This window comes from Phascolarctos cinereus, unplaced genomic scaffold, assembly GCF_003287225.1.
Source record: "Phascolarctos cinereus isolate Bilbo 61053 unplaced genomic scaffold, phaCin_HiC Scaffold_3;HRSCAF=262, whole genome shotgun sequence".
Lineage (NCBI taxonomy): Eukaryota > Metazoa > Chordata > Mammalia > Diprotodontia > Phascolarctidae > Phascolarctos > Phascolarctos cinereus.
In genome coordinates, this window is record NW_027555736.1 from 206,808,743 (window position 1) to 206,832,296 (window position 23,554).

The 23,554-nt window shown below is 41.9% G+C and overlaps 1 protein-coding gene across 1 annotated transcript in view; it reads left to right on the forward strand.

Moving 5' to 3' along the window:
* CCDC88C (coiled-coil and HOOK domain protein 88C) overlaps positions 1–23,554 on the forward strand; it is a 228,463-nt gene that overhangs the window by 163,538 nt on the left and 41,371 nt on the right. The window contains 6 exon segments of the mRNA XM_021000217.2: positions 195–383; positions 909–1,070; positions 3,360–3,637; positions 18,899–19,042; positions 21,637–21,661; positions 21,663–21,824. Of these exon segments, the coding sequence (XP_020855876.1) occupies positions 195–383; positions 909–1,070; positions 3,360–3,637; positions 18,899–19,042; positions 21,637–21,661; positions 21,663–21,824 (960 nt within the window).

Here is a 23,554-nt window from a genome sequence, read left to right on the forward strand (position 1 = left end):
TTTTCTTTCTTTCTTTTTTGTTTTAAATTATATTTTCCCCAAGTACATGTGAAACATTTTTTAAACTTTGTTTTTTTACAATTCTGAGTTCCAAATTCCCTCCCATCTCATTAAGAGCAATTTGATAAAGGTCATACATGTGCAGTCATGAAAACATATTTTCTAAAGTCCGTTTTTGCTAATGAACCCTCCAGATGAAGAAGGAATATGAAGTACTCAGGCAGAGCCAGGAAGAAGGGATACAGTTGCAGAATTCTTGTAAGCATCCAGTGGGGAAAGTAGCCCTCAACCACCAGGTCAAAGAGAACTGGGATACTGGCCAACGAGATGCCACGATGGAGCTGTTGAAAGTCAAGGACAGAGCCATAGAGCTGGAAAGGAATGTAAGTCTTTCTGGACGTAAGCCCGGTTCCTTTCTCCAGTGGCTGCTCGGCTCCCATCCCCAGATGTGATTTCCTTTCTTCATTCCCGTGAGAGACTTTCTGGTCCCTCTTCTGCCTTTCATTGGACACTCAACCCAAGTGCCTGGCAGAGATTTCAATACTGCTTGTCAAAGCACACCAGAAGGAAAAAAAATTAACGTTTCTGGCCTAGTTTTCTCTTCTGCTATTTTCTCCTTCTCCTCTTCCTCTTCTTCCCTCCTTCCTCTCCCTCCTCTACTTTTCTTCTCCTCCTCCTCTTATTATCATTATAACTGTTATTCCACGAGTTGTAGGTATTCCAGAGAGAGCCTGCATCAGCCTCCTGATGTTACCTCTTCAATCTGCCTTAGGACCTGCATGGGTCTGTTACTGGAGATTCGCTATTCAGAGGACACTTGTGATCAGTTAGCATTTCTCATAGGATTCTTTTCTCTAATAATCACTTTAATGATGGCTCATGGTGTGGGGTTTGTGCTTCTGCTCTAGAACGCTGCCCTTCACGCCGAGAAGCAGCTGCTCAAGGAACAGCTCAAGCATTTGGAGACACAGAACACGGCTTTCAGTAACCAGGTCTTGACGCTTCAGAAGCAAAGCGCCTTTCTCCAGGAGCACAACACGGTCCTGCAGACACAGACGGCTCAGCTGCAGGTCAGTGGCCCAGAGCAGGGGTTATTCGCTCAAAAGTCAGTGTCAGAAGACCAGTTATGATGGGCAGATAGCAGGAAACTAAGACAGCTGGTGGCGCGGTACGGTGGATAGAGTGTTGGGCATGGAAGTCAGGAAGATCTGAGTTGAAAACTAGCCTCAGACACTCACTGTCTCTGTGACCCTGGGAAGGTTACTCACCTTCTTTCTCAGTTTCCTGATCTGTAAAGTGGGGGTGATAATAATATCACCTGCCTGCCAGGGTTGTTATAAGAATCAAATGAGATGATAGTTGTAAAGCAGTCAGCCATGTCTGGTACATAGTAGGCACTTTATAAATGTTAGCTCTTGTGATCATCATTTTTAGGTGGAGGTTGCATAGGAAGGTGGAAAACCAAGAGCCCCTGAGTTCCAGTCCCAATGCTCTTACTTACGTGACCTTGAATCAAGTCCCTTAACCCCTCTGGCCTTCAGTTGGGCCTTATTGATAAAATAAAGAGGATGGACTGTCACTGACTCTCAGACTTCTTGGTCTCATGACCTTCTTTTCACTATTAAAAATTATGGAAACCCCCTTTCCACCAATTACTTTTGTCTGTATGGGTTATGTCTATTACTGTTTAATGACATTGTTCAGTCATTTTTCAGTTGTGTCTGATTCTTTGTGACCCCATTTGAGGTTTTCTTGGCAAAGATACTGGAGTGGTTTGCCATTTCCTTCTCCAGCTCATTTTATAGATGAGGAAACTGAGCCCAATAGGGTTAAATGACTTGCCCAGGGTCACACAGCTAATAAGAGTCTGAGTCCGGATTTGAACTCAGGAAGAAGTCTTCTGATTCCAGGCCCAGTGCTTTATCCATGGTGCCACCTAGCTGCTGCCATTGGTATTTACCGTACTAGAAATGAAAACATTTTAGTATTGTTATGAAAACAATTTTTACCTCACTGAGCTCCTCAGTGGATTCTCAGTGAATTAGGTGATTCCTAGGTCCTTTCTCTTTCCAATAAATCTTGTGATCTCCCAGGTGCCTTCCAATTCTGGAACTAGTAGAATGGCCAGAACGAAAGAGAAGTTAGTTATTGATAGATTGAGATCAGCTGGGGAGGAGGTCTGCGGTGGCATGACAGCTGTGCCTCCGAACCTGCTGTTCAGTGTTTTTATCAGTGTCTTTTATAAAGGCGTAGATACCCTGCTTTCAGATTTTCAGATCACATAGAAGTTAGGAGTGGTTTGTAAAATATTAGGTGACAGAGTCAGGATACCAAAAATGTTGACATTCTAGAACAATGGGTCAAATCCAATAAGATAATATAATAAGGATGACTATGATGTCTTACATCTGGGTTAAAAAAGCCAGCTTCACAGGTACAAGATGAGAAATACTGACGAGGAAACAGTTCACATAGAAAAAAGAAATCTGAGGATTTCATTTAATTGTAAACTTGATATGAGCTGTTAGGGTGACAGCGGCCAGAAAAATCTGATGCCTTCTTAAGTTGTAGTAAGGTCATAGATGTAGTACTAGAAGAGCTGGCCAGCCGGTCCAATGCTTTCCTTTTACAGAGGCCCAGGGAGGTGACGTTACTTCTCCGGGATCACCCAGGCTTTGTCAGGAGTGCAGAACTGAACCCACATCCTCCTTCTCCAAAGCCAGTATTCTTCCACCATTCCACGCTGATAGCCTTGGTATAATCTTTCCTGATCCTGGGATAGTGTATTCCAGGCCACAAATTTAAGAGGACATATGATAAGTCTTATAATGAAGAGCTTCAAACACAGGTGATAGGAGGGTGATTTGAAGGAACTCAGGATTTCTAGCCTAGAAAAGAGACTATATTGGATGATGGGTGGGAGGGATTGTAAAATTATCTTCATATATTTGGAAGACTGTCTTGTGGAAGAAGGATTAGACTTTTCTGATTGGTCCTTCCCTAGGCCAGAACTAGGAGTAATTGTTAGTAGGAGTTACAGAAAGTCAGATAATGTAAAATGTAAGAAAAGCCCCTGTAACAGTGAGAACTGTGCCTTTGTGGAGGTGGTTGTCTTGGGAGTGAATTCAGCAATTCAGTCCAGCTTATTAAGAGGTGGGGTAGGTGTTATTACCTAGCAAGGTTTCCTTGGAGGAGCACCTTGTTAGGACCGGGATTTAATGCCCTTCACTCCTGACCACAGAGGTTAAGGAGTCTGGCTGTAGTATTTCAGTCCATCTCAGTGTGTGTGAATTAGTAATCCTGCCATCCAGCTGTCTTCTCATCTGAGAGCAAGGTGCTGTGTTTTCCTTTCTCTGAAGGTAGAGAACTCGACCCTGAGCTCTCAGAATTCTTCTCTCACGGCCCAGTACACTTTGCTCCAAAACCAGCAGGTGGTGAAGGAGAATGAGAACGAAAGCCTGCTGAAGCAAAAGGAGCAGATGATGACAGCCTATGAGTCACTGCTTCAGGACCACGAGCACCTGAGCTCCCTGCATGAGCGGCAGTCCACGGAGTATGAGATGCTCATACATCAGCACAGCTGTCTGAAGACCCTGCACAAGAATCTGGAAATGGAGCACAAGGAGCTGGGGGACAGGTAAGGATCTGGAGGCAAAGCTCAGACCCCCGAGAAAGCACTGAGGGTAGATCGACCTTGTCTGGGGTCTGGAGTGGTTTGAGAAAAGGGAGGGTCGGCCTCAGAGAGCTTCCTCCTCCAACATCATCTTCTGTGATTGTAACAAAAGCTGATTTTGCTAATAACAAGGTTTACAAAGCACTTTTACGTACCTATGTTATTCAGTCCTCAAAAGCAACCCTATGAAGTATAGGTGTTAATAGTTATTCTTATAATTATTAAGTGAAGTGAATTATTATTTTGTTAAATGAAATTAATTATTCCCATGTAATTATCTTATTATGAAGAAAAATGAATTATTATTCTCATTACTAATTTTTAGCATATTCAGTGAATTATCCGTATTATCTTATTAAGTTAAGTGAATTATTATTCTCATTATTATTACTTTATTAAGTGAAATGAGTTATTAGTCTCATTAATTAATTAATCTTATTAAGTGACATGGATGGCCTGTGTTCATATAGCTCATGAATGTATGAGTCAGAATTCAAACACAGGTCTCCCCTGATCCCAAGTTTAGCCCTTTGCTTCTTAAAATAATAATAACTGACTTTTTTATAAGGCTTTAAGGTTTGCTTAGCACTTCAAATAGGTTATTTCATTTGAGCCTTACAACAGCCCTATGAGATGGGTCTTTATGGTATTATTATCCCCATTTTACATATAGGAGTTAGATTCATGGAATTTGTCCATGATCACAAAGCTAGTATTGGTGGGAAGCCATCTCTGACCCCCCCTTCCCCATTAAAGCATTCTGTTAAGTTACAAGCATCACATTTTATTGCTGTTTGTTTGTTTGTTTGTTTGTGTTTTGCTAGGCTATGGGGTTAAGTGACTTGCCCAGGGTCACACATTTAGTAAGTGTCAAGTGTCTGAGGCCGGATTTGATTTCAGGTCCTCCTGACTCCAGGGCCAGTTGCTCTATCCACTGTGCCACCTAGCTGCCCCCCAGGGCATCACATTTTAGAAAGGACATTGGACATTGAGGAACTGGATTTCATTCAGAAGAGAGGGACTCGAAACCATGCCCCAATGAGAATTAACCAAAGGAAATAGGTAGTATTGATTACTTGAGAGAAGAGAAGATTTTACTGGAGGAGCAAGGGAAAGATGGGGATATAAACAAGGCAGTCAGGTGGCACAATGCTGTGAGCACTGGGCCTAGAGTCAGATCTGAGTTCAAACTCAGACTCAGACTTACTAGCTGTGTAACTGTGGGAAAGTCACTTATTAACCCATTTGCCTCAGTTTCCTCATCTGTGAAATGGGGATAATGATAGCGTCTACCTCCCAGGGTTGTTGGTGAAGATGAAGTGATGAAGTGTAAATTGTAAAGCACAGAACCTGGCACATAGCAAGTGCTACATAAATGTTAGCTATTAGTATTAAGTGTTTGAAGATGCAAAAGGAATTGGGATCAGTCTTGTTCTGTTTGACACCAGAGAGAAGTATTCAAAATCAGAACGGTGGAAGTTGTAGAGGCAGGTTTGGCGTGATTTAAGAGAACACTTGAGACCAGTTCAGAGTTGTTTCAAAAGTAGAGTGAGCGGTCTTGGCAGGCATCGAGGTCACAGTTAACTGGACGTGTTCAAATGGAATTTTCATGACCATTTCATTTCCTGGACAGGTTGTTGAGTGGATTTCTCTGGGTTTTTGCTGGACTGATTGACCTCTGAAGTCCCTTCAAACTTTGAGACTCTGTGATTCTCTGAAGCTACCCTTCTTTCTCCCTGAATGCTTATCTTTGTCACTCACTTGCTGGGCATTTGCTCTCTTATATCAAATGAGATAATATGCATAAAGCACTTCGTGAACCTTCAAATGGAATAAGTAGGTGGTACAGTGGATAGAGTGCTGGGCCTGGAGTCAGGAAGACCTGAGTTCAAATCCAGCCTCAAACACGTGCTAGCTGTGTGACCCTGGGCAAGTTACTTTATTCTGTTTGCCTCAGTTTCCTTATCTGTAAAAAGAGCTAGGAAATGGCAAACCACTGAAGTATCTTTGCTAAGAAAACCCCAATTGGAATCACAGTCAGATGCAACTAAAATGACTAAATAAGAACAAAAACTTTTAAATGCTATATAAATGTTGGATAGCACACCCTTTTCATGTAACTGGCATTTATGTACTGCTCCAAGGTTTGCAGAGCTCTATGTATATAATCTCATTTGACCTTTTGAAGATTATAAACTCCTTGAGGACAGGAACCATGTCCACAATATCTTTGCCATCCTTTACAACGTCTCGTGCCTTACACTGTACGTGCCTGGTAAGTGTTTGCTGAGTACCTGATATTTTAAACTATTTCTAATACCCTTGCTCCTCTTGGACCCAACTGAAAATAAAGTCAGGCCCTAGCAGATTAGAAATAAGAGCATTTTTTTCTCCCTAACTCTATGAAAGGGGTGGACAACCCTTAGGATATGGGCCAGAGATGGAGCACTGGCTGATTTTTCTTTGTTCTCAGGCCGCTTCTGTGATGCCCTAACCTCCCTAATACCAGCAAGAGCCTATAATGCTCAGGCAAGTTAATAATTAGTATATGTACTTCTAATCAATCACAATTCAGTGGCTGGCACACAGAAACTGAACTCCACCTCACCTTCCACCCCTGCCTTATTAGTCATTTTTTTTTTGCCTCATATTTCTTCGCCTCCCCCTGCCACAGGGAAGAAAGCACTGAACTGTCCCATTCCCCCAAAAAAACAGAACCTAAAGATCTGGATTCAGATCTCAGCTCTTTCACTTATGTGACTTTAGGTGAGTCTTTAAAAAATAATTACTGGGGCAGCTAGGTGGCGCAGTGGATAGAGCACTGGCCCTGAATTCAGGAAGACCTGGGTTCAAATCTGGCCTCAGACGCATAACACTTACCAGCTGTGTGACTCTGGTCAAGTCACTTAACCCCATTGCCTAGCCAAAAAAAAATAATAATAATTATTGCAGGTAACATTCATAGTGCTTGAAAGGTTTACAAATTGTTTTATGAACATTTTTTTCTCATTTGATTCTCACAACAACCCTATCAAGGTAGGTGTCATTATTTTCCCCATTTTATAGATGAGGAAACTGAGTCTGAGAGAGATGAAGTCACTCACCCTATTACATGTCTGAGGCAAGATTTGAACTAGGGTCTTCCTGACTGCAGGACTAGCCCCTCTGACGATCATGTCCTACATGCTGACCCTTAATTTCCTCTGGGATAATAATAATCATACTACCAACAGGGCTGCCCTAAGAATTAAATGAGATCCTGTTCATTGTGTACCTTGTAAACCTTTAGTCACTCTGTAAGCCTTGGAAATAACCATTTGCATTGGCTAGCTTCCTCACAGGATGACGAATTGTCCTTTCTTGCCTTCCTCCCACACACTTACTCCCCCCTCTACTTCCCCTAACTTTGTCTCTCCCTCTCCACTTCATTTCTTGTTTTCTTTGGGTTCCATGAACTTTCCCAGGGAGCAGTAAATAAAACCTTCACCACCTCTGAGATGGAAGCAATAAGATGAAAATCTGGATAATTTGCAGATAATAGGACCTTTCTCTTCTCGGGTTTCTCATATTCTTTATTACCAGTCTACCCTTTGCCACTCACACCACCTCAGCTAGTGAAGTAATGATGGTTACACTAGTTAACATTTATAGAGCACTTTAAAGCTTGCAAAAGCACATTACATTTGCTATCTTATCTTGCAGCTACCCCGAGTGGGGTAGGCCCTATTATTAAATACCCCATTTTACAGATGAGGAAACTGAAGGTGAATGATGGTAAATATCTGAGGCAGGATTGAGGCTCAGGTTGTCTAGCCTCCAGATCCGACTCTCTATCTACCTGGCTGCCTCTGGTCCTATTGTCACTCCATTTTTTACACTCTAGCCTGAGAAATCTTTCCTAGGCACAGTTCGTCTTGTGGCTCTTTTTTGCTTTAAAGAATCATCAACTCTTTGTTTTCTACCAAATGGTCCTGGTGGTCAAGACCCTCTACAATCATTCCTAACCCACGTTACCAGCCTTCTCATGACGCTCTCTATCACATAGACTGCATTCTAGCCAAACTGGACCATACTCTATCCCCTGTTCTTCCTATTTCCACGTATCATGTCTCATTTCTATCAGCCTCCTCCTTCCCTCTTCTCTTCCCCTGCTTCCATCCCTTGAATGGACTCCCACAATTTCTTCCTGTTGAAATTTCTTTCTTCCTTCTGGCCAAGGTGTCACCTTCTCCAGGAAGCCTTTCCTGACCCCTAAGTTCAAAGTGAGCCCTCCCTCCCCAACTTCTAATCCTCCTTTGCTGGAACATCCCCCTTATGATTATATCTTCCTGTATCATAGTTATTTGTATACCTTTTTCTAACTCTCCTTTGATTAAAATGTGAAGTACTTAAGGAAAGGGATGTGTATTTTGCAGTATCTTATTTTTTCAGTGGATTCATGATTTTGTTTTGGTTCTCAACCCACAAGTATAGGTCATCATCTCTCCCTAACTCTCCCAAGTAAGTGGCCTTCATGAGTTACTGCAGCCAAAAATCCATGCTGAGATTCTTGTAATTTAGCTAAGCTGATCCTCAAATGACAGACCCACAGTCCATCTCAGGGCCTGTACTCTAAACCTTTCCATTAATCAGTAGGCATTTATTAGGTTTTTACAGTGTGCCATACATTGTGCTAAGACTGGAGATACAAAGAAGAAAAAAAGCAAGACTGTCTTTACTTTCATGGAGCTCCCTGGGGAATGCAGCACATAAAAGAAAGCTTAGCTGCAGGGCTGACAGCAAGGAAGGCCTAAAAGTGGTCCGCTCTCCCATCAGAAAGAACAGTGTTGTGGTGACCCTCATCTCATTCAGGACCCTGAGCAGTGGTGGAGCTTCCCTGTGCCTAGCAGTCATAGATGGGTTCAGAAACAGCCTAGGGAGGGTCAGGAATGGAAGGCAAGAGAATTGTCTCCGTCCCGCCCCAGCTTGGCAGGTCTCTCCATACTCATCTTCCCAAATGGGTTCTGTCAAGGGAGTCCTAACAATTTGGAGATGTCCCAAAGTAGAATGGGCTGTCTCAAAGGCTGGTGGGGATTCCCTTTCCAAGGTAGTCTTCAAGCAGAAGGTAGATGACCACTTGTTAGGTGTGTTACATATGTAGTGATTCTTTTGCTTTATGGGTGTGTCCACCAGCTTCCAAACTCAGATTTTGTGACCTTTGAATTTGGATGCAGGGGAAATCCCAATAATAAGATGGAAGGATTGTCATCTCTCTTGAGGCAGCTAGGTGATACAGCAGGGCCTGGAATCAGGAAGACTTGAATTCAGATCTGTGCTGAGGCACTGTGTGATCCTGGGCAATCCCCTCACCTCTCTTTGCCCATGTTTCCTCAGCTGTAAGATGTAGACCACAATAGCACCTACCTTCCACGGTTGTTGTGTAGATCTAATGAAAAGCACCTTAGCACATAGTAGGCACTTAATAAATGCTTGTTTTTTCTTCCCTCCTTCCTCCAGGATGCTTAAATATGGAACTTCCTGAACAGCTAATTAAATTTATATTGTACTTTAGAGTTTATGTGTGATTGTCTTAGGAACAATATAATGAAGTAGATAGTAATAAATACTGTCTCTGTTTTATGGATGAGGAAATTGAGGCTTAGAAAGTAATTTGCCCAAGGCAAATGGTGGAGTCATGCTAGGATTACAGTATTCTGCTTCAGAATATATTCACTGGGGTTCTGCTTCTGGGAGCCAAGATGGCAGAGTAAAAAGGTAGTCGCTCTCACTCTTCCCTCTCAACCTCTGAAAACCCAGAAAATATCACCCCAGAAAAAAAACCCTGAAACAGCTGAAGTAGAAGAAAGACAGGGAGCAGCAGTGCAGAAGCCCAGCAAACGGGTCTCCCAGTGCCTCAGCAGAAATAAGGGAGGCAGAACTACAAGGGGCCCCAGGCGGATAAGTACCCAGGGGCATTCATCTGAAAGGAGGTGAAGAAAGCAACCTAAAGTCTTCCTGAAGCCCTGGCCTTGCTGGTTTCAGCCCAACACCAGGTGAGCTGTCGGAGCCCTGCAGCCTCCAATTGTGAAGAAATCCTGAAGCCCAGGTGGTAGAGCAGGCAAACACCAACACCTGGACCTCCAAGTGCCTCGGTAAGGGTGGGGGGGAACCGGTGGAGGCCAGCTTGGAAAACCACCAGGTGCCTCAGCACTCTACTGCAAAGGAATCTCCCAGCGCATTAGCAGAAACAAGGGAGGCAGCATTGCAAGGGGCCCCAGGCAGATAAACACCCTGCAGCACCCATCTAAAAGGAGCTGAAGAAAGCTAAAGGAAAGGAAAAGCAGGCAACCTAGAATTGCCTGAAAGTTCCAGCCTTGCTGACTCCAGCCCAACATGAGGTATGCTGCCAGAACTCTACAGCCTCTAATAAGAGGCCCCAGCACACAAAGCCAGTGACCAAGACCTAGGCTCCCAACACAAGAAGCTTGGGTCAGTGCCCTCTGTTCCCCAGTAGGAGAGCTTAATCTCTTTAAAGGCCAGGGAATAAAGAAACACCATGAGTAAAAAGAAACGTACCATGGATTCATATTATGAGAAGAGTGAAGATCAAGACAGAAATCCTGAGGAGGACAACATTGTCAGCAAACCCACATCTGCAACAACAAAAGGGAATATGAACTAGTCGGAAGCCCAAAAAGCCTTCTTAGAAGAGCTCAAGAAGGATTTTGATAGTCAAATGAGAGAGGAAGAGTCCTTAAAAAATACGACTGGCCAACTGGAAAAAAAGTACACTGAAGAAAACAAGTCCCTAAAAAACACAATTGGCCAATTGAAGAAGGAAGGACAAAAACTACCAGAAGAAAACAATTTGTTAAAAACTAGAACTGGACAAATGGAAAGTAATGACTCTATGAGAGAACAAGAATCAGTCAAACAGAAACAAAAAAATGAAAAAATAGATGAAAACGTAAAATACCTCATCGGTAAAACAACCAACCTGGAAAATCGATTCAGGAGTGACAATTTAAAAATCATTTGATTACATGAAAATCATGATGAAAAGAAGAGCCTGGACAGTATCTTTCAGGAGATCATAAAGGAAAACTGCCCTGAAGTCCTGGAACCAGAACCAGAAGGTAAAATAGCCATAGAAAGAATACACTGCTCACCACCTGAAAGAGATCCCAAATTGAAGACACCAAGGAATATAATAGCAAAATTCCAAAATTACCAGATAAAAGAGAAAGTGCTGCAAGCAGCCAGAAAGAAACAATTTAAATATCATGGAACCGCAGTAAGGATTACACAGGACCTTGCAGTTTCTACATTAAAAGATGACAGGGCATGGAACATGATATTCCGTAAGGCAAAGGAGCTTGGATTGCAGCCAAGGATCAACTACCCAGCAAAAATGAGCATGATTTTTCAAGGGAGGAGATGGATGTTCAATGAAATAGGGGGACTTCCAAACCTTCCTGATAAAAAGACCAGAGCTCAACAAAAAATTTGATATTCAAGTTCAGATTCAAGAAAATATTCACTGGATAGCTGCTGTGTGCAAGGTAGGACTATAGGACTTGGATCATGCCTAGAATTGGAGGCCACTGCTCTGAATTGTCTTCTGGTCATAGACTTTTTTTTTCATATTCCCTCTTCTGATGACTTGGTTGTTTCCTGCTTCGCACCTCAAGTTAAAATTCCTTCCTCCTTCCCTCTTTTCCCAGAGTAAGAGCGTCAGAATGATGAGGGACTTGGGAAGTTGTGCAGTATGAGGATCAGCTTAAGGAAGTAGATTTGTGTATCTGTTGTTGTATAAAATCTTCTCCTGGTTCTACTTACTTCGCTCTGCATTAGTTGATATAAGTCTTCCCAGCTTTCTCTGAAACCATCCCCTTTATCATTTCCTTTTTCTTCTTTCTTTCTTTTTTTTTTAAAGTTTTTTTTCCTAGTACTTTCTGTTTCTTGCATCACCATAATTATCCCAAGTATCCCAGAGAGCCATCCCGTATGAAAAAAAAATGGTTATGTTTTTAGAGAAGAAAAACAAAAGTCAACACAACTGATCTAATACGTTGGAAAAAGTCCAAAAACATGTTTGAGTGCACAATCCCTGTCGACCTCCCACCTCCACAAAGGACTAGGTTGGGGGCATCTCCTCATTTCTTTTCATTCAGTTCATTTTGTTTATTGTTGTTCGGTCATTTCAGTTGTGTCTGACTCTTTGTGACCCCATTTGGGGTTTTCTCGGCAGAGATCCTGGAGTGGTTTGCCATTTCCTTCTCCAACTCATCTTATACGAGGAAACTGAGGCAAATGGGGTTAAGTGATTTGCCTAAGGTCACACAGCTAGTAACTAAGTGTCTGAGGCTGCATTTGAACTCATGAAGATGAGTTTTCCTGACCCCAGGCCTGGCACTCCATCCACTGTGCCAACTAGCTGCCCATTTTACTTTTTATTTTTTGGATTGTAAAAGCATTTCCTAATCCCCCTTGATACTACTGCCTTCCCTCTGTCGATTATCCTCTCTGTATCTTGTTTGTGCAAAGTTGTTTGCATGTTGTCACCCACATTAGAAGGCAAGTGCCTTCAGATCAGAGACTCTTTTACCTTTCCTTGTATCTTCAGCGCTTAGCACAGTTTCTGTCACATAGTAGGCATTTAAACGGTAGTTGATTGATAAATAGTTTGGACTTGGGTAAGTTTTGTTATCCTGAGGCTACTGTCTACAGGGTTACCACAAAGGGCTCTCTTGAGCATGTGTCTCAGTCATTTGTGATCAGTTAATGTCCCCTGTAAAAAAAAATCTTTAACTAAAGACCCGAGGAAGGAGTTGGTGTCACTGACAACTGGTGCGATGGCTAAGTGGGCGGGCCAGAGGCTGAGTCCCCATAGCAACCCTCTGGGTGGTCTTTGTCAGGGAGTTGGCTTCCTGATCACACTTACGGGCCTGGTCTCTGGGCTGAGCACACATGGCCCTGTGAAACCCTGGGACAGGAGAAGAGGTGCAATGTGCCTCCATGTGTGAAAGGAGCTTTCTCTGTCATCCTTTCCCCACCTCTAATCTTCTATTCATTCTGAACCTAACACTTTCCTGCTGCCAGGAGGAAGGGACGCAGGGGACATCTCAGGAAACCAGTTAAACTTTTATAAGTCCTTAGAAAAGACCAGGAAAAGAAAGAAAAACACCTTGATTTTAGGAGGTTTAGGTGCCTTTCTCAAACTTAGATATTTCTTTGAGTCTGTTGCATTTGCCACTCTCTGTAGATCATAATTCAGCCAAAGGACTAATAAGGACTGAGAAAGACAAGAAAACTTGTTGACACTTGCGAATGTAAAGTAATTTTCTTTGCACGCTAGTGGCAATCTGTCCTTCAGTGTGTATGATTTTTATATATTGTTCTAGTATAATGAAAAGTGCTTTGTTTGCTATCCACATCCAGAAAAAAGAACTATGGAGTTTGAATGCAGATGGAAGCATACTATTTTCACTTTTTTTCCCCATTTTTTTTCCCCTTTTGTTCTTTTTCTTCTTTCACAACATGACTAATGTGGAAATGTGTTTAACATGATTGCACATGTATAACCTATATCAGATTGCTTGTCATCTTGGGGAGGAGGGAGGGAGCAAAATTTGGAACTCAAAATATTATAAAAAGTGAATGTCGAAAACTGTCTTTACATGTAATTGGAAAAAAAATAAAATACTGTTTACGTAAGAAAAATAAAAATGCTTTCCTCACATCAACTGTGGGATATTAAATTAATGTTACTCTTTTTATCTCCATGGTATGGATGAGGAGACTAAAACTCTCAGAGAGATGAACTAATTGAAAGAACGTTGAATTTGGAGCAAGGGGACTATTTCCTGCTTGTCCTTGGGCAAAGCTTTTAACTTTTTTTAAAACCTCAGTTTCCTCATCTGTAAAATGAGGGGTGTGGATTAGATGACTCCTTAGACCCTTCCACTTTTCATCTTAGAATCCTACCCAAAGTTCTAGGCCTTGTAAGGTTTCAAATTTTGACTTGAACCCAAGGCTCCTGATTCTAGATATTTTTTACTGTGTTACTTAATATTTGAATCTGAGATTCTTATGTTTACATGATGTCTTCCTCTTCTCTTTATATCCCAGTGCTTAGCACAGGGCTTGGTCCAAAGAAAGCACTTGGTAAATGCTTTTTCATTCATGTAAATGACTTACAGGTAAGTGAGAAGTCCTTGTCTCCCCCTGGAGACGTTAAACAGTTCTCAATGTGGAGAAGAGGACAAGCTTAGAATAGTCAAGCATTCAAAGTGAATGAGGATATTTTTTTTTTTAGGCAAGTGGGGTTAAGTGACTTGCCCAGGGTCCCACAGCTAGTAAGTATCAAGTATTTGGTCTGAGGTCGAAGTTGAACTCAGGTCCTCCTGACTCCAGTCAGGTGTGCACCACCTAGCTGCCCTGATAATTTTCTTTTACAAGAATTTAGTTCAGGGGAGAATTCAAAGTTTGTACTCAATAGACATTTACTATGTGCCAGGCGCTGTGCTAAGCACTAAAGATACATCACAACACAGTGAAGAAGACCGCGTGGAATAACTGTGTGCAAACAAGCTACATGCAGGATAAAGCAGAGGTAATCACCAGAACACAGGCATTAGAATGAAGAGAATCCAGAAAGACTTCTTGTAGAAGCTGAGACTTGAAGGAAGCTGAGGGTGGCTATGAGGAAGGAGAGACTAGTAGGTGGAATCATGAGATGGAGTGTCTTGTTTGAGAAAAGACAAAGAGGCCAGTGTTGCTGAATCAGAGTATGTGGGGGAAGTGTAAGGTGTAAGAAGCCTGGGAAGGGGTGAAGGATGGGCTTTGAAGGCCAGAGGATTTTGTGTTCAATCCTGGAGGTGATCGAGGGCCACTGGAGTGTATTGAGTAGGGGGTGACGTGGTCAGACCTGAAAGTACTTTGACAGCTGAGTAGAGGATGGGCAGGAGTGGGGAGAGATTTGAGGCAGGCAGACCCACTAGCTGGCTGTGGCAATAGTCCAGGTGATGAAGGCCTGTACAGGAGTAGTGGCAGTGTCAGAGGAGAGAAGGGGGAATTTTTCAAAGATAGTGCAAAGGCAGAATCACCACACCTTGACAACAGATTGGATTTAGGAGGGGAGAGATAGTGAAGAGTCCTATGACATTCCAGTATTTCAGTAGCTGACGAAGAAAGCTCAGCTCTGACCAGTCAATCAAAAACTATTTATTAAATGCTTATCATGTGCCAGGCAAAAACATGCCCTTCTCAAAAGGCATTCCCATCCTAATGGGGATCAGGATGTTGGTGGGATTCTTAATTAGTACTAGACTGGATTGAGGGCAGGGGTCCTTGGCCTTTTGTGTGTGTGTGTCACAGACCCCTTTGGTAATCTGGTGAAGCCTACAGACCCCTTCTCAGATTGTTTTTGTATAACTAACATAAAATAGATAGGATTACAAAGGAAACTAGTTATTGAAATGCAGGTACAGGAAAGATTTAGAGTGTGGAATGAGACATACAGACATATATACATAATACATTCTTACATATACATCCATATGTGTGATATATACATACATCTGTACACATACATATGAATCTATAAATATGTATACACAGCCATTGAGGGAATTTGTTTTGCTTGATTTTCATTCATGTAAATATATCCATACTTATATCTAAAAATATACATATTTGTAAAAATTTTCCTCCCACTAGGGTGAAGGACACTAGGGAGAAAAAATAATTTTCTGTTAATTTTTTTAAAAGGAGAGGAGTGTTCCAAATGTAAAATGTTACATCTGCTTCTAGATGCAGATCACTATACTATGACATTAACTATTAACACTGTACACTAACAGTTTTATTTGTTTTACTTCATTAGAAGAGATCACTCACAAAGTGGGACTGACCTGCAAATATTTGTAATGCAAAAGCAAAACACATCAGTAAAACTTAAGAATTAAAAAAAAAGACTAAAAAATAAATTCATGGGCCCCAGGTTTAGAACCCCCTGCTCTAGGGGTTTGGACTGAGTTATGTAGAGTAAGGGAAATCCGTAATCAATCTTTCTAAAGCCAGACTCTGTGCCTGCCTTGTGAATGTGTGTGTGTGTGTGTGTGTGTGTGTTTCTAGAAATCATTTTTACCAGTTTACACCAGATTTGACAGCTTTTTTCAGTGACATTAATAATTATGTGACCCTGGACAAGTCACAGCCTTAGTTTTTTCAGTTGTAAAATAGGGATAATAATAGCACCCACTTCCCAGGGTTATTGTGAGGATCGAGTGAGTTCATATTTGTAAAGTGCTTGGTGCAAGACCTGGAACGTAGGTGGTTAATAAATCACCTTCCTCTCGTCCCATACCTTTTTAGTTACCAGGTTCTCATGATGACCACTTTCACTTCCACACAAATCTCTTTTTTTCCACTCTTCTTCTCACTACCACCATATTGACACAGGCCCTGGTTATTACTACCCTGGATTATTGAAGTAACCTCCTAAATAGGCCTTCTCATGTCCACTTTACTACCTCCCTCTTCCCCTTTCCCACCTTTCTTTCCCAGTATCTGAGATTAATCTTTTTACACGGAACTGACCGTGTTACTCCTCTGCTCAGAGATCTTCAGTGTTTCTCTCTTGATGGCTGATTAAACTTCCTGCTCCTTTGTCTGGAATTCAGTTTGACATCACCCTAAACTTTCCAGTCTTTTTTCTTATTATTCCTTAGCATGTATTCTATATTCCAGGAAAATTGGACTATAGCCTTTTTACCGCACTTGTCCTTGCATCCGTGCTTATTTCTATTCCCAATGCCTGAGATCTCCCCCACCCTTAATCCAGCTCTTCTTTGCTTGTTTGATTTCCACCTGGGGTGTATGAGGTGTTGGAGGAGGACTAGTGAGGTGCTTATCTACCTTTGGTGTGTCTACCTTTCACCCAACTCTCACTTATAGCTCCAAAAGGTGCAGCATATGCTGTGGTCACACCCTGGTAAAACCGCCTCAGCAGATGAGCTAAACCAGGGTGAAGGTAACCGATGGGCAGTTTGGGGGGGGGGGTGTCTCCCAAGCATGTGAAAACTTCCCCCGGTGGAATGGATGGATGAGAACAATTTGTTCCGGTGGCCGTGAATGCAGCTGAAGCAGGCACTGTGGAGCACTTAGAGCTTGGTCAGATCTCGAAGATGCCAAGATCATCTCCTGCATCCTGGGCCATCGCCAGTTGTCTTGACTTTTGTTTTGCAACTGGACTTTGATGACTCTGGAAGAGAGAGTGAGGCTGATGACTTTATACAACTCTGCCTCACTGAAATCCAATTTGCAACGAGTCAAGACATCATCCTGAGATGTCATTGGTCCTCATTGAAAATGTAGGATGAACAAGAATTTCGCCCATAGCTTACAGGAATTACCTGCCCCCTCAAACTTCACATAGCACTTTGTTTCTCTCTAATGCAGAGATGTGTGTTTAAATATGTGTTCTGATTCTCAGTATTGAGGGTTAGCATGGTGTGTAGATAAGAGAGCTACTCTTAGAATCAAGAAAACTTGGGTTTAAGTCCTTTATCAATTACATCTTAACTGTATGACCTTGAGCCAGTCACTTAAGTTCCTCTCAGTGCTCTAACTAATGCTTTTTAAACTGTGGGTCACAATCCTATGTGAGGTTGCAACCCACAGCTTAAGAAGTGCTGAAGGGATCTTGAGTGGAAAAAGTTTAAGAAGCCCTGATCTAAGCAACTGTTTAAAGACTATATGTTGTATTTCTAGAGGAAAGTTCTTCACTGAGATTGTCTTATATTGATGAAATCACAGGTCTCATTTATTTAAAAAAAAAAGTTATCTCTGTGTGTGCCATCACCCTCCTAGAGTGGAAATTACATGAGAGCAGAGACTATATCTTTTTTCTTGTTTTGTTTTTTTGTTTTTATTTTATTTCATTTTATTTGCAATTAATAATATAATTTATTTTTTTTCCATATGCTTTTGAGTTGAAAATTTTTTCTCCCTTCCCCCCCACCCTCTCCAAGACAGTGTACAATCTGACATAGGCTTTACATTTACATACCCATTAAACATATTTTCACGTTAGTGAAGTTGTAAGTAAAAATTAAAACCAATAGGAGGAACCATCCAGAGACTGTATCTTGTCTAAACTTTCTGTCCCCTAGTTAGTTTTAGGACAGTGTTCTACAAACATTTGGCACTCAATAAATGTTTGCTAAAATAAATAATCTATACTCATCCTTGTTGCCTGTAGTAAAATCATTACTGCCACACTGGAGAACAGCTCAAGCATGTGTTGCTGTTATAACCACTCCCATTTATGATACTTTGCACGAATTGTCCTCTGTGCCTGTCCCCACCTCCACTTCTTGGAATCCCTAGGTTCCCCTCAGGGCTTGGCTCACATGCTACCTCCTTATGTGAGGCCTTTCCTGATCTCCCCAGTTATTGATCTTTCTTTCTCACTCTCAACCCCTACCACTGCCTGTGATAATAGTTACATTGTATATAATTTACGTTTTCTTGTTTTGGTAAGTGTGGTTCCCACTACCACCTCTGGGAAATACAAGTTCCTTGAGGGCTAGGATGATTTTATTTTTGTCTTTGTATTACTGGTTCTTTTACAGTACCTGTCACCCCACACCTCCACATTTGTGATTTGATCAGTGTCTAATTAGGGTATCCTAATGTGGAAACTCACTGATCAATACAGATCAGCATCCTTTGTAACTTACAGTCTTAGAGAGTTGCCTTGGTCCTGATAAGTGACTTGCCCACGGTTATAAAATTAGTTTATATCAAGGGTAGGACTTGAACCCAGGTCTTCCTGACTCCAGTACTTCCTGGAACATAGTAGAACTCAATAAACGCTTACTGCTACTACTGGTTAATGTTTGTACAATGCTTGAAGGTTTGTAAAGTGCTTTACATATGTTATTTAATCCTCGCAACAGCTCTGTGAAGTACAGTTATCAAAATAATTTTAAAAGCATGTTCGTGGTCCTCCAGGTTAAGGACCTCAAATTGAGTGGAGAAAAAAATGAGCTGGAACCAGAAGGGAAAGGACGTCAGTAAGACCAGAGATGCCTCTGGAAGGTTAATATTTGAAGGGCATCCACTCTGTTGGTCACCACCTGGGAAAGAAGGGACCGTGGACTGAACAAGAGGGCTCTAATAACTCTCCCTCTCCCTTTTCCACGAAATATCTAAATGGAATTTGTTTCTTTCCGACAGGTACAGTGGCGTGATGAAACAGAAATCAGAATTAGAAGAGCTGGAGAGCATCTTAAAGACGGAGAGAGAAGCTTTGCAGCAGGAAAAGAGAACGAATGTGATCGCTTCTGGAGAAAACCAGAGGCTAAGGGAAGAACTGGACAGGTGAGCCTCCGATTGGGTGGTGGAAGAAGCTAGCCGGGGGCTCTTCCCCCTGGCATCTAATCATGAAACTAATCATGAGTTTTTTTTGGAATAGATTAAGCAGTATCCTAGGAATCCCCTCACCAGAGCTTGTTTTTTCTGTATCTTGACCATGTGTACTTAACAGCTTGCTGACTGATAATTTGTTTTTGTAGATTGTAGGTCTGCATCGTGCCCATAGTTCCCTGTGGTTTTCTGTCTTTTCACCCAGTGATGACAGCCAGGGGGTATGCTGGTAAATGTTTAATAACCAGATCTTTGAAAATTCAAGACACACTTTTCAAGCTTAGCCTACATTATGAATATTTTCCCCACCATTTGATTAAGTCTAGACAGTAAATCAATCCCTGATTTGTAACATTTATCAATTTCCAAGGTGTGTATATGTTCACACTGAAAATTTAATAATCAGAGCTTAAGGCAGTTCCTAATGACACCCTTCCCCCCAAGCTCAGTAGCACCTAAAGTTCCTTCCTTTTTTATCCGCTCCTCGGAAGCCCAGGAAAAAAAATCTAAAATTGAGCTGTGTGTCGTTTTGAGAGATTGAGGAAGGTAGGAGAGAAGCAGAGCTATTTCGTGAGGCTGTCCTTAAGAAGGGGCTTGGGCCTGGGCCTCTTTATCCTCCAAGGCAGGGATTCTTAACTTTTTCTGTATTGTGCACTTCTTTGGCAGTCTGATGAAACCTGTGTACCTCTTCTCAGAATAATATTTTTAAATTCACAAAATGAAATACATAGATTTAAAAAGGAAACTAGTTATATTGAAATACCATTATCAAAACAAATTTTGGGGGTTTGTTTTTTTGTTTTTTTGTTTTTTGGTTAGGCAATGGGGTCAGGTGACTTGCCCAGGGTCACACAGCTAGTGTTACGTGTCTGAGGCCAGATTTGAACTCAGGTCCTCCTGAATCCAGAGCCGGTGCTCTATCCACTGCGCCACCTAGCTGCCCCTCAAAATATTTTTAAAAGCAAGTTCATAGCCCTCCAGGTTAAGGACCTCTAATTTAAGGGAAGAAAAAAAAAGATCTGGAACCAGAGAGAGGAGGATGTCAGTCAGTAAGATCAGAGATGCTCCTGGAAGGTTAATATTTGAAGGGCATCCATTCTCTTGGTCACCACCTGGAAAAGAAGGAACCATGGATTCACCAAAGGGCCCCTGATGATTCTCCCCATTGCTTTTTCACAAAGTATCTAAATTCTCAAATGAGTATAAAAACAACTGGGATTTTTACACTTCCGTCTTGTTCTGTCATAGGTTTGTTTAGATAAGATAGGTCTAGGAAAGGAGAAGGAAGAGTGTGTGTAGGATTAAGGTTATATTTACTTAGTGTTGAAATAACAAATTTTCAGTCCAAGTAACTCAGTAACCCTATAGATATAGCCTTGACTTTGGGCTAGGACTTTGGCTGAATTATAAGATAGGACTGGGCAATGGTCAGTGACCGTTCCACCCAGCCTTTAATGGTATGTTTACACCAATCAGTTCTGAATCAATCACTAAACGTTTATTAATCACCTACTATGTGCTAGGCAGTGTGCCTAAGATCCAAAGACTCAGAAAGAGTCAAAAGACAGTCCCCTGAAGAAGGTCACAGTCTAACGGAGAGGGGACTTCTGAATGCCATTTCTCTTTATTTGTCAGCAGATGGCAGTAGAGAGAGAAATAGTTCACATCCAAAATTCTCAGTACATTTTTTTCTCTTGAATAATACTCATTTCGTTTTCCTTATCTCCTTAAAAAATTTCAGAAGCTCCTCCATGATGCAGAACACCAGAGTTTTTTGTTTTGTTTTTTGTTTTGTTTTGTTTTAGCAGCAGAGCCCCCTAAAATCTCAATTCCAGCAGAACCGTTTATACTGATGTGCCATATACTAAATTCTGTCCATAAAAAAAGGCAAAATCTTTTCTGATGAGTCCAATTAGATAATAACATGAGTAGTAACGGTAGTTACAAGAGAGAATTTGATTTTTGTTTTTGCGTCTTGAACACTTACTACGGTACCTTGCACATACTGGTTGCTTGATAAATGTTTACAGACTTGGATTTACGTTATTACTTTTCACACGCAAAGCACCTTAATTTCGAGTCATTCACTTCTGCCTCTGAGTTACAAAGGAGCAACTTGGCATGGCTCAGGACTGTGGGAAAGAGTTAGATATTGAAACATTACAGCTGAAATGGGCTGTGTAGAGCCTCTGGTACGGCCCTCTTATTTTGCATCAGGGGAAACTGAGGCCCAGAGACACTCTTACACTTGATGAAGTTCACATAGATAATTGTTGGTAAAGCGAGGCATGGAACCCCAGACCTTCTTGGGTCATAGATCATAGGATCGTCTATTTAGAGCCTGGAGGATTTTAGAGGCCAGTGGAGTCTTAATCCTTTTATTTTACAGATGAGGAAACTGAAGCTCAGAGGTTGTAAGTGACTTGTCCAGGGTCACATAGCTAATAAGGGTCTGAGGCAGGACTTGCTGACTTGAATCTCAGGACTCTCATCTCCCATGCCACTTGACTACCTTCATTTCATTTGCTTTGTGGCTTGCCTGTTGACAGAGTGAACTTCCTGCATGACCAGCTAAAAAGGAGAGTATGAAGAGCTTCACTCCCACACAAAGGAACTGAAGGCCTCCCTCAACAGCTCCCAGCTAGAACTGAACCGCTGGCAAGCCCGATTTGATGAGCTGAAAGAGCAGCATCAGAGCATGGATATCTCCATGACCAAATTGGATAACCACTGTGAAGTGAGTCTGTTCTCCCCTTGTTACGCTGGCTGTCATCCCTGCCCAAGCTGACTCTTGAGCCTTTCTAAAAAGTTATCATTATTATTATCAGATTACTGGTTTACAGCCGAAAAGGCCCCAAGCCCCTCCTTTTGCATTTGAGGAAACTGAGGCTGAGTGAGGTCACATGGTGTGCCCAGGGTCACACAAGCAGGATTTAAACCCAGCTCTTCCTGACCGAAAGCTCAGCACTCTTTATCAACTGTATTACCAAGCAACTTGTCTGGTAGTAGAATGAATGAGATGCTGGTCTGGAGACCTATAAGCCTATATACACTGACGTGTCAGAATCCTTGGATTAGGAGACTACAGTGTCCACAGGGAATTTTTGTTCCGACTGACATGCCATGATCATTTTTCGTGGAGATTGGTGGGAGTGTTTGAGATAAACAAAATCCCAGAAGATTAAATGTGGAGGGAAAATTACTCTCTAGTCTGTTTTGGGAGGGGGGAGGTGCTGGGGGAATAACTACTTTGCCCACATAGTGAGAAGATAGAAGACCCCAGTGTTGGGAAAGATTGAAGGCAAAGGGAAAAGGGGCCAGTAGAGGATGAGATGGATAGAGAGCGTCATGGAAGCAATGAACATGAGCTTGGACAGACTGGGAGATAGTGGAGGATAGATGGGCCTGGCATAATATGGTCTACGGAGTCATGAAGAGTCAGACCTTGCCGAGCAGCTGAATGACAGCAGTGGGGAAGGTCATTTCAGTTCTTGCCAAAGACAGAGAGAAAGCTGCACTGTTAATGGCTGGATATTGGGTGATATCCATCCCTTAGGGCATGTTGCCTGACTTTTCCATATGACCCTTTTGATATGATATTTTTTGCTGTGTTTGAACAATAGCTTCATTTGCATCATTCTTGAATTTGGAGAGACTTATAGCAGGGCTTTAGCTCCTTCCCAGAGACAAAGAAGGTAATTAGAATTCAGGCATCTGGACATAGAAGACTTAGTTTCTTTTTGAAAGTGCTAGTCCACATGCTTCCCAAGAGGATAGAGGATAACAACCTAAGATCAATGATATTGCCAGTACTTTAATTTGTCTATTATTTTGTACAGTAAACTCTGTTAAGTACTTTTTTCTTTTGGACTGGGGAGCAGACCCATGATTTCATTATTGTAAGGTATTCTTAAGTGGAGAAAAACTTAATAATGCAGACTCTCAATTCCTTAGGTACTTAGAGTCATAGATAAATAGAGCAAGCATTTATTAACCATTTACTATGAGGCACAGTGCTTCCTCTGTCACTTGGAATCATGGACAGACAGACAATGTCTATACTCTGTTGCTCTATCTGTATGATGTACAGATAGAGCATTTATTAAGCACTTACTGTATACAAGGCGAATGGTAAGCCTTGTGGACGCATATACAAACAACAACAGTAACAAAAACCTAAGATGGTTCGTTTCTACTTTCAAGGAGTTTCCATTCTACAAGGGAAAACTTAAAACATAAAAGTAGAACTGTGAAGTAGGGGTAGGGGGTGTATCAGAGTACCCCCCTGCTGATGGGAAGGTGGGGCAGACCAGATTGTAATGTGAGCTGGGAGATAAGTGAGCAGCATGACTGGGGCCCCTCAAGAAATGGCGATCCTTGCCAAGAGCGCACCGGTGAAGAGAGAGGTATGAGTGTGGAATCATCCCAAGGGGGGTTCTTAAGACAGATAGTTGGGAGATGGAACAA